Source organism: Bemisia tabaci, chromosome 4 (genome assembly GCF_918797505.1).
Source record: "Bemisia tabaci chromosome 4, PGI_BMITA_v3".
Classification (NCBI taxonomy): domain Eukaryota; kingdom Metazoa; phylum Arthropoda; class Insecta; order Hemiptera; family Aleyrodidae; genus Bemisia; species Bemisia tabaci.
The window spans coordinates 58,560,886-58,573,114 of NC_092796.1; the positions used below are offsets into that span (position 1 = coordinate 58,560,886).

The 12,229-nt window shown below is 41.2% G+C and overlaps 1 protein-coding gene across 3 annotated transcripts in view; it reads right to left on the bottom strand.

Moving 5' to 3' along the window:
* qless (decaprenyl diphosphate synthase subunit 1 qless) overlaps positions 1-12,229 on the bottom strand; it is a 102,858-nt gene that overhangs the window by 41,447 nt on the left and 49,182 nt on the right. For all 3 annotated transcript variants that reach the window (XM_019059421.2, XM_019059419.2, XM_019059418.2), the window contains exons 2-3: positions 11,424-11,591; positions 1,987-2,120 (exon numbers count right to left, since the gene is read on the bottom strand). In XM_019059421.2, the coding sequence (XP_018914966.1) occupies positions 1,987-2,120; positions 11,424-11,591 (302 nt within the window). The remainder of the gene's footprint in view (positions 1-1,986; positions 2,121-11,423; positions 11,592-12,229) is intronic.

Here is a 12,229-nt window from a genome sequence, read left to right on the forward strand (position 1 = left end):
TAATTTATTTTTTTTTAAAGAAAGGTCGAAATATCCGTTTAGCGTTACGTATTTGACGAGCGGCCCCCATCAGCTCCTTCATTTTTTCGTAGGGCATTCTAAGATCCATCTTTTGGTTTCGCTCATTTTACACAGTGAAAGTGGTAAGCAGGAGCTCCATTTCAAGTTATTGCAGGACCGCGAAAGAGGATAACTAGATTTTTTTTGCTCAGCTTTTCACCTTTGAAACGGCGAATGCGCTTCTTCCAAACTCCTTTCGATGATTTTCCCGCTCTTTTTACTTTTTATCCTTTCCCGTCGTCACGTCGAGCGGTTTTTCTCTGCCAGACTGCCCCAAATTCAGGGCCCAATCAACCCCTCCCCCATGGCGCCCCTGATGACGAGCTTTGAAAAAAGAGAAAATTAGAAAAAATGACATTTAGGGACGGCGGCCATGAGAGAGAGAAAAAGAGAGAGAGAGAGGCGAGTAAAAAGGAGGGGGGAGAGAAAAAGAGAGGAAGATCCCAGAGAGAAGGAGAAACATGCGAAGAGACGAATAAAATAATTTCCTTGCGCAAAAACGAGACCAAGGAGAGAAATAAGCGGGACGTAGTAAGCACAATTTACCGAGTCCTTGAACCAAAATCGGTTCCCGAGGAAATTGACCGGCCGCAAGACGCGGTAAGTCCCGCGGCCGGGCCCGGTCGCCGCGACATGCACTCGCATGCCTATGCAAACTCACTTACGAAAAGAAACGGCGTACAGGACAGCGATGCGCAGTGATGACGGCATGGCATGCGTTCGAGTAATAAACTGGCCGTTCATGTCTGGAGTGATTGTTTTTCGCGGGCCTTGACTCCTTGTAAGCGAGTCATTGTTCTTGCGTGAACGCACCGAGTGCATCTCACCCGCCAGCGCCGAACAATAGCTCCGCGAGTCGCCGAAGCGCCGGCGCGCGCCGCGGCGCCTGTGTCCTCCTCGTCTCCTGCGCGTCTGTATCCCTCGGTCCGGGGGGGGGGGGGGGGAGGGGGGAGTAAAAAGTCATCTGCCGTCCGAGCTAATGGATCGCTCGTGTTAAACGATAAAGCTTTGACATTCGCCCGGAGCCTAAAATGAAACTTCTCGATCACGCGAATTTTAACGAAAAAGCGTGCGGCCGGCCCGTGAGAAATTCGGGATACCCTGAACGAACGGGTTCTTTGAAGGAGAGCGTAACCGCCAAATTTCCGGAAATCTCTTTTTTGACGGAATGAATCGTATTCGATAGTTTTTAGTCCGATAGAAATTAACTCCCAAATCAGATATTAAAATTTTCTTTGACACTGGTTACGTGAAAGCTGAATTCCCTGCACAAAAAGATGTTATGTTAAGGTGGCCGAATACGTAAAATCTGTTCTTGAATGGAAGGGTTGGCGGTTTGTCACACATAATATTAAAATGAAAATCTGACTTCACAGGGTCCCGAGATTACTTTTGGAACAAAACAAGGTTATGATACTTAACGACGTGACCGGAATCATTGTTAGATCAAAAAAAGGCGGCGATCAGCCAAAACCTGCTCGAGCGATTGACTGAATCGGTTAGTAACGCGCGTTCCGTGATTGAAACTTACAATTTCCATAAAAATAATAGCTATGATCCAAATATTATACTTCAAAGGTGCGAATGGCGAGGATGACGCCATGTGTCGACGTCACCTAGGACATTATTTGGAACTATAACTTCTTTAGCAACAAACTAATTGAACCACCCTGGACTAAGAAGAGATACCAGCGTTTTGAGCACGTTCCCTTTGACAAATTACAGATTCAACGTACGATCTCAGCTTATGAAATTATATAAGGGAGGGGATTGGGGGGTTTGTACATACGTACGACATCTTCATGGGAAGATTGTTGGTTACAACCATGGTTCGACGGCTTCGATGAGTAGGAGCGTTGAAAAATCTGAAATTTTTCATGCGGATCGACTAATGAGACATGCAAGACATGATTACGAGCAATTTACCTTTTGTTCATATGGTAGTTGATAGCTCGAGCCATTAGAATAGCGACCATCGGCCTCAGTGCTTTGCCCTGACCATCGAAATAATATGTTGCTATTGTATGTAGTTCTTCTTGATTTGTGTTCCACCGTAGTTCCTGAAAACAAAATTGAATGTTTCAATTGAATCATTAAAAAAGGGAGCTCTAGGATGTCTTAGATTCCATTTCAAATAGACATAGTACGAGGAAGTAGACAGTGGATTTTCCTCCACATTGGAAAAAAAACCACAATGGATCTAGAGTCCAGACTCTTAAAAACATCGACAAGAAAGAGTACTCTTGCTTCAATTAGATGTAAGCTTAAATCAAGAACCAAGCCTCTTAATTTGAGCGGATTTCCTTTTGATTTAAGCTTAAATCTGATTGAATCAAGAGTCATTTTTCTTGTCAATGTTTTCAAGAGCCTGGACTCTAGATCCAATATGTTTTTTTTCCAGTACATGATTTTCATGATCATCTATTGAAATGAAATATGACTGATGTTATGACGCCTCCCACCTGATAAAGTCGAAAAAGAGAGGCCAAAATTCAATTACTAGGGCCTCCCTGCACTTACATTCCTTTTGGATGGTCAAAATTTTCAAGTAATCATTTCTCAAACGAGAACTAACAATACAAGCATTATTTACGGATACAACAGGATATATGATGGTGGCTCTTTGGGGCGTATTCCCTAAAATTATTTTTCATCAGTAATCAGAAGTGCACAATGAAGGAGACAATAGCCCCAAAAATTGAATGACTTTCGAAAAATATAGGTTTGGCAAGGGTGTTCGATTCTTGGCATATTTATTAACCGGTTCCAAGGCAAAAGCGGGGCGCATGGGCGAACAAGAATTTTTGAAATCGATGACCGATGTTCTTGTTCTTCCGATGCATTTTGTGGTTCGGCTAGGTTTTTTTAATTGGTGATTCGGAAAGAAAAAAGGAGACATAAGTCAGAGGTTTCTCAAAACCGCAGTTCTGTCTCACGCTGGGAGCTATACGAAAGGTGCCAAACATGCGCCGACTCTAGGTGTTGCCGAATTTGATTGACCATATTCGTCTACAATTCTACTTAACGATCTACCAATTATGCACAAACCATTAAAAACCCAGGTTCACGACTCCTAAACATTTTTTAAAAAACCTAACTTTTCTCCCTGTAACGTTGTAGGAATTGGCAAAGTTAAGGGGAGAGGTTAACAAAATCGCTGCTCTGAATACAGAATCGTCTGTGAATGAAGCCATTATCATGAATTGGACTTTATTTTTACTTCAGGAACTACAGTATATGGCTCATCCGTGAAGACGTTTGTATGCTAAAGGACACTACTGTTACACACGATATTCCTAAACTGAGCGAGAATTTGTAGTTCCTTTTTACAAAAATGTAGTCCCAGCGAGAAGACGGTATTAAGGCGATGAAAACAGGAATACCATAACGTGGTGAAAAATGAAATTTCAACACAATATTTTACTACAAGGATAGAGAAATTGGACGGAGTTAAACAGAAAGGAACCAAGCCACATCGGGATCGAACAGAGAAAAAGAGGCTTAAAGTTTAGCTCCTGCACAAGACTCAATGTAAAAGATAAACTTCAAGTTCAATTTCTGAAAAATTTGCTCCAACAAAAACTTTGAATTTTTGGCGATAGATAGTAAAGCAGTGGTTGAGTTAAAACCCACTCTTAGCTCAATTTTTTCAAAATGTGGGTTGGTTCCTTTCTGCTTAACTCAGTCCAATTGTTCAATCTAAGGTGTTGTTAGAATGTTTGTGAGTACACGATAAATTCATCAGACGAACCAATAAATTAGAATTTACTTTTTAATTCTATTTTCGGAGACAATCGAACGTAACAAGGATGGAGAGGGCGAGAGTTTGGGAGGTGAACACCTTGTTCCGATTGAGGCGCAGGGTTACCAGATTGTTGCACATTATCGAATTTCTCCCATTTTCGTTCCATGTTTCGTCGTCTTGAAACGTCGAATATCATAGCTTTTTTATACTGAGGAATAATACTAGATGTTTAACCGGATCGAAACACTGCGAATGGTAGTAAAGAAGATTTAGATTCAAGTTCTACGCTTCATTCTTTTAATATTTTACGATGCAAGTCCGGAGGATTAACTCTTCATGAACTTATTAACCCCAATTTACACTGATCGACTGAAAAATCAAAAAGGATGCCATTCGTAACTGGGTCAATGTTAACTGAAATTGCTAATTTTTTTCAACCCCCCCCCCCTCCTCCCCCTTATTCTTTTACTTTCTTTTAATGCATATTTCATTGTACGCAATTAAGGGAGAGTTTGTTTGTTAAAAAAAAAAAAAAAAAAAAAAAAAAAAAAAAAAAAACAGGAACCAAGCACATCAGCTATTGACATATTTACTTAATTGGGTGATTTAATTTTTTACATCAAAACGATTGTGAGGATTTTTGTGCAAATTTCATTGAAATCTCTGCTTAGTGCGAAGGGAATTCCCTTAACATTGTCAAAGGAATCCGCACGAAAGTTCTTTAGTAAAAAATTAAAGTGCCCGGTTAAATTAGGCAATAGCCAATGTGGCTTGGTTCCTTTCTGCTGTGCGCGGTCCAATTTTACCCTGTTCAGTTCACTAATTCATCACGAGCATTATAATTATATGTTAAAATTGGATTTCAGGACAAGCAAAAAGGTGACTGAGATTCTGAGGGCACACTATCTGAAAATTAAAGGATGCATTGAGCGAAAAACCAAAGCTGACTGATCAGATGCTCCTTTGGCTAGAAATAGACATAAGGATTGAAAACTGGAATACTGTTCGATATTGCTATCCTGGCGTTAAAGTCTTCAAAGAGGTCTCGAGAACACACTACTTGAATGTAGGATTGTCACGAGCGAAGTCTCTAAAGAACACACACGCTAGCGATCTCATTTTAAAAAAATAATTGTTTATCTACTCAGTTTTACACAATAGCAAAGAATCAGTTCACTCAGTCTGTGTGTCCGCTCTCTTTGAATAATTAGAGATTAAACGTACTTTTCACATTTCTCCCAGTTTGGGGTTATCGAACGAGATGTTTCGTTCTTATTAGATTAACACTGATCGCCACTGCGGCAAAAATGGGTATAAAGTATACGGGAAGCGCAAATGGAACTGATGATTAGGTTTGAATTTCAACGGTTCTTTGGTCAATTCCTCTAAAACTCGACGTACTTGGGAAACGTTGTTTACGGCTCAAAGTTTTAAGATAAATACATAGTCAGGCAAAAATATTATCATCAAATGAAGTTATGCGGAATTAAATATTCAAATTAAAAATGATCAATTGAGTGTAAAAAGAAAAATACGAATTTCACCACCTTGCAAAGGTTTTTATCCGCATAACACATTTATGATAGGAATAACAATTTTCTTTCCATAATTTAAAAAAAAGGAAACTTGGGGGGGGGAGGGGGGATAAAATACAAAACATTGAGTTTTCTTACTAAAGATGAGATGCTTGTAGCAAATTCAACAAGTGAGATCAAAATGATAGTTGTTTGTGATACAACTATTCGAACTCTTCGGTAAGTTTTTTGCATACTTCGCAAAATTGAAGGCGTTTTTTGCGTCAGCCACTGGACCGGGCATCCTGGCGCGTTTGCGAAATGATCTCACGGTCGTAAGCACGAAACCTCAAAATTAGCGACTGTCATTGATGACTATTTGCGACAGAGCAAACACATCCTGCCCTGAAACACTCAGCGAACAAAGCGCTGGTCGTTTTTGCGATGATAATAACGGACAAAGACTTAAAATCTCCAGCTCTCATGCTCGGGTGAGTAAAGACAATTCACACCACTTAAACTTCGGCAGCGATGTCGAACGTAGTGTGAAATTTTAGAGTTTCGGAAGGGTTGCGAACTTAAGGAGACAAACCACACTTTCGTCATCAATACACTGCTAAAAATTTTGGTGTGAAATGCTGTGCCAGTCTATACATTGCCCAAAAACCCCAAGTGATGTGAATACGGGGCGGAGTCTATTCTCCTTACAGAATGACTCACATTATCTGCCGTGCTAAGGAAAAAGTCGTATGAACCTTCAGGCGTTGCCAAATTTCCTTCCATAAAATGCGATTTTTCTAATAAACTTATGAACATTTTCCTCCCAATTTTTCAGATAATTTTGTTCGCAATTTCACCTAAAGATTCTGAAATTTTAAAGGAAAAATATTCATAACTTTCCTCAAAAATAAACATTTTATCGAAGTAAATTGGGCAACTCTTGAATGTTCGTACGGCATTCTTCCTTAGCACGGCAGTACTACGGAGCGGAATCTACTATTTTCTCTATCTCTACTGTATTTGCGGATTGTTATACGCTTTTATGGTGCTACATTCACATCGCATTCACATCATTCGAGGGGTTTTGACGCTATACGGACTCTGGCACCGAAGAATGAGTAAATTCAAACTTTGTACTTCATAAATGACGGGTCGTAACAATTGTGATAATAAATCGTTCTGGTTAATTTGAGTTCATAGGTTGACTGCCTTTTTGGGCCTTAAAAGCTCCATGACCTAACCTCAAAATTACCGACATGTCCTACAGGTACTCTATTCGGAATTTGATAGGTCGTGCCTCTTTCATTGCGCACGGCAAGGATGGCAGGGCGGGGTTGCGATTACCCAATCCTCAAAGTGCGGGGGGCTATCTTTGTGGTGAGGAGTGCGGTTGAGCAAGCTGGGGATTAGATTTGGAACACTTTTGCATGCCTACTCTGTACTGCTGAGGAAGAACGCCGTGTGAACATTCAAAAGTTGCCAAATAGCCCCCGATAAAAAATGTGTATTTGAGGCAAGTTGTGCAAATTTTTCATTGAAATTTTCGGATATTTTAGATTAAATTGCGTACAAAATCGTCCATAAAAATTGAAGAGAAAGATCTACGATTTTCCTCGTAAAATCGATTTTTATTGGGAGAAATATGGCAACGTTTGAAGGTTCATACGACGTTTTTCTTCAGAACGGGAGTATTCGCGATCGTGTGCTTGGGCCTTTCGCGTCTCATTAGGAGTAATCCTTCTGGAGCGATTGAGCTTAATCTAGGGCGAATCGGAATTTAGGCCATCCATCACTCACGCCTCTTTTCACGAACAATTGGCGGACCGTCGCGTCGTGATGATGTCACGGGTGGTAGCCAGTGGCGTGGCGTGATTTGCGATATATCGATTGTCATGCCATTTAAACCTATGGAAAAGGATCGATTAACAGGGTGTTCGCAGCGAACACCTTAATAATCGATTATTTACCAAGGTTTAAATGGCATAACAATCGATACATCGCAACTCACGCCACGCCACTGGTGGTAGCAGGTCCTCGTCCCACGCCTATGAGCTGTTCTTCGGTTTTACCTCTTCATTATTTGGACAAATTTATGCTAAAAGGAACTATGTTCCACGCAAACCCTATGCACATACTTTCTTTCAGCATAAATACGTCCATTTTGACTTGCGTCGATGGCTCATGTCCAAATAAACCCAGAGGCATTTACTACGTTGAATTATACACATACATACAAGTCGCTTTACAGCACTCCCTCGCGCTCTACGACTCCTAACCTCCACTGCTCTCTTTCAAACCACAAATCTTGGGGGATTGAGCACCTTAACATTTCTGCTTCAATCCCGTCCCTCCAACCTTTCATTGGGCGCCCTCTGCGTCTTCTCCCAGGAGGAACCCAGTCAAGGACCTTCTTCGGCAACCTGTCTCCTGCCATTCTCTGGACATGACCATACCAGATGAGTTGTTTTGTCATAATGTCATGCACGATGGTCTGCTTGGCATCCATGATATCCCGTACCGTCTCATTCCTGACGCGATCCTTTCTGGAAATACCAGCGGATCTACGCCAGAAGTCCATCTCTGTTGCCTCTAAAACCTCCCGGGTCCGCTGTTTCATCGGCCATACTTTACACCCGTTGAATCACATACGTTGAATTATTATTGAGAAAAAAAACTAAACCTGCGGAGTTACGCATTTCCGAGTTAGAAGCTGGCACGACTTTTAAGCATTTTCCAGGTCCCGAATTCCGAGACTCCTGCGTCACGCCGGGTCACTTTTTCGATACACGATCGATTGTTCGCGATACACGCGGGTACCCGGCCATCCAATGTAAACAATGTATCAGTCTCACAATAACAACGGTGAGTCTCAAAGTGTCTTTCTTATAATTTTCCTGTTTTGCCGGTTGAAAATGCGGGTGTGATCCCTGCGAGACGTCCCGGGTTTTTTATTTTATTTTATGTTTATTATTTGCGGCCTTAGTCCCGTTTTAAGTTGTTTCTTTATAAATGTTTCGGGCCGATTGAGTTGTTTTTTCTATAATGTAAACAAAGAAGAAAGGAATCACCACGTATTCCACACCGCCATTTTGGATCGAGCATGTATCGAAAAAGTGACCGAAGCTCGGCGCACACCGGGATCGGAACTCGTTGACCAGAACATGGCGCCAGCTCTCCCATTCACATTACGACTCAATGTCAATTCCACTTTTACTCAACGTCAACAACGCCGCGGTGCGTTCGTAAACATTCATTGAGATTTTACCCTAGGCATCTGGCAAAATTAAAATTTAAAATTTAAAAAAAAAAAAAAAAAAAATGCGACGAGACAACTTTTGGAACGGCAACACTGCGCGATATTAAAATCGAATTGCAGATTTGCAAACGGGCACACTGCGATGCATTACCGCTGGCCGATGACCGCGCAGTTATTAATGATTCATTCATCTCAGTGGCGTGGCGTGAATTGCGATATATCGATTGTTATGCCATTTAAACCTATGATAAAGAATCGATTATTAAGGTGTTCGCTGCGAACACCCTATTTATCGATCCTTTTCCATAGGTTTAAATGACATAACAATCGATATATCGTAATTCACGCCACGCCACTGATTCATTTCTTTGCCTTGCGGTTCAATTATTCGGATCTGCCAAAAGTTCTTGATCCAATGACAAGGAGTACCGCAGTGGCGTGGCGTGCTTTGCGATATATCGATTGTTCTGCCATTTAAACCTATAGTAGAGAATCGATTGTTAAGGTGTTCGCTGCGAACACCCTGATTATCGATCCTTTTCCATACGTTTAAATGGCATAACAATCGATATATCGCAAAACACGCCACGCCACTGGAGTACCGCGCTGTTGTTAGTCGGCTCGAGATAAAGCCCTACTTTAACGACCCTTCCTTTCTCCTTCATTTTTTAGAATTTTTCATGTGACGCATCAAGAATGACACTATTGAGCATATTAGGGAGGAAAAATGTTTAATATTGTACCTGACTGGTAGATTAAAAAGTAAAGCTAATGAATAACTATAATAATTGCAGGCATTGTAATGCAGCAACAGCAGCAGCTTTCGTAAATAAAGACTTCAGTCATCAATGATTAGATGGTGGAATTGGGGTTTTTTAGTTAAAAATATATAACTGTTTCACACCATTTGAAGGCTCCAAGTCGTTGGAGGAAGACACTAATACAATTTATATTGATTTAAACCAAAATTACTCTCACGATCTTCCGGAACTCACTTAAACTTTATACATCTTACGTATTTTGTTTGGATTTGTGTATATGTATGGAACTGTTGGATGCAAATAATGGACCACTAGACAAGGCACGAATTTCAGCATTGATACGTACATGTTTCTTCACTAAAATTTCACGTAGAATACGACGCGTACAACGAAAATTACCGAAATTAACTCCTTCCAAAGATATTTAATGATACTTGATGCGTTAATTCAAACCACCCGCTCATGAAAACTCAATGCTCTGCGTGATTCGCATCGTGCGCTAGACGTTATCATGACAGTCCCTGCAATATAAAAATCTGGCAACCTCAATCTTGACGCATTGGCTCAGCTGCAGCAAATTGCTTATAGTTTGAACAACAAATGGTGGGAAATGAACATTACTCGATTGAAAAGCTTGTTGAAACCGTTGTAGTGCGCGATTTGACTCACGTAGAGCTTTGAGTTTCTTGTCAGCGGGCAGTTCAAATTCCTCGTAACCAATGTGAAATAAAAACGTTACTTTCTTCGTTTGGAGTTTGTGTCGTTAGTTTTTGTTGCGCGAATCGTGCTCTACGTGAAATTCTGGTTAAGAAACATGTATCAGAATGCTTAAATTCGTACCTTGTCTAGTGGTCCATTCGCGGGAATTTTTTCCCAGTCCCTCCTACAAGTGTATACAGACGGTAACATCTTACGGGATCTCAAGGGCGAGTTTGCGACAGCAAAAGAGCATCAACAAACCGTCGGTTTCGCCCAGAAGTAGTTTTGAGCGCCACCTGGGACTGTGTCAACTCTTCATTAACAGTGTGGTAACCTTGCGTATCCCGAGTCCCCTTTCGCAATTCGTGTCTTTTTTCCTCTTCGGAGGTACATGGATGGCTTGCGGCTGGAGAGAGGCTCAGAGCTCGAATCCATTAATCTCTCTCTAACTTCAGCTCAATTGTTTGTATCGTCCCTCTTCGATTCAATTCCTTGACGTCTTTGCGAAACTGGTGACCTGAGCGCAAAACGTACCACGAAGTGCTCGTCCTAAGTTGCGTATTACTGTTACGAAGAGCAACGTAGATATGCTGGAAATTTCCAAAATTGACTCATGACCAGGAAATTGGGAATCACAATTTCAACTGCAAGAACTCATTCCTACCGAGAGAAAAAAATTAATTCAAATCAAGTTTCTACGAGTCCACCTTAATGTAGGAGAGAGCATTCTTCAGAGACAGTTCTTCCGCAAGCAAGCAAATTCACAATTTAAAAGAGAATTGTGTAGGTCCCTCTTTTTAACACCTTTTCTGTGCCGGTTGCAAACCAGTGGCGTGGCGTGCATGGCAATATCATCGATTGACCTCCCATCTAAACCTATAGAAAAGGATCGATGGACGGGGTGTTCGTAACAAACACCTTATTAGTCGATCACCACATCTTCAGATGGGGGGAATATCGATCATTAACACCTTGCCACTGTTACAAACGGTGAAATTGTCTGTTAAACCTTATGCTGCAAGAAGTGTATATTCTTGCAGGGCAAGTAGACGATTTACATTTTTTACAATTTTAGTCGTATTGTAACAACCACACTATAAATATTTTGGTAAATATCCCTTGAGAGAGGACTATTTGGACTTCATTCTGCAATTGGGAACTGCAAATTCTAGCTCATCTGTAAAAACATGTATCGGCATAGGGAAGACGATGATACATACGTCGTTTCTGAACTGACCCAGAAATTGCAGTTCTGTGCTGTAAAATATAGTCCATTTAAGGCTGAAATTCCCCCTGGAATTGGTCGGGGAAACATTAATTTCCGTACACCACTTACATAAACCGAAGGGGATGTTTAAAAAAATTACTTTAAACAAATGTAGACTCACCTTTCTGATATCGCTGTATACATCTTTAAGGTCGTCTTCGAGTAGTCTGTATGGGTCGACTGTCTGGTAGTCTGGAAGTGATCCTGGCCCGGGTTGTTGGGAGTAATACCTGTGTGTGGGTGTGGTGACGTCGGCAGATGAACAGACATGTACATGATTAGAGGTGCTCTGAAACAAGAGACGAAAGAAAACCCCGTCATTAGAAACCGTGTAAATATAAGTGCAAGTGTACATTTGTGAAAATAGGAGTAAAAATAGTGTCATTAGTGCGGCTCGGGATGGGGCTGAAAAACAATGAGATGGCTCATAAAAATATGTTAGAATGACAGTTTCTAAAAATTCACGACTCTGGATCCACGCTGAGCCACCAACATCTCCGACCCATAAACAACAGAAATGACAGAATCTAAAAATACTTTCGGGTATGACCATCGTGGAATTACACTTTTTGCATCACGTATTACCGCGCAGGAATTCTGGCGGTGTGGTCGGAATGTAAAATTCGCCAGAACTGCCGTAGATGTGACTAAAATCAGGTGTTTATCTATGATATTTGTACTCAGCGGACGAGAGGCTAGAATTTATGGCAAATGGTCTGGCACGCTGCCGACTCTCATTTTTACGACGGACATTTCGTCGTTTCTTTGACGCAAAGGCGTACCTCGATTTCCACGTGAGCTCTGTTTTACATATAAAGCAATGCTTTCCGCGGCTTATGTGATAGTAGAGATACGCACTTGCGACAGAGGAGCGACGATTTCTGCACGGGAGACGAGCGAAACCATTCTCATGAAGGTGTGTATTAC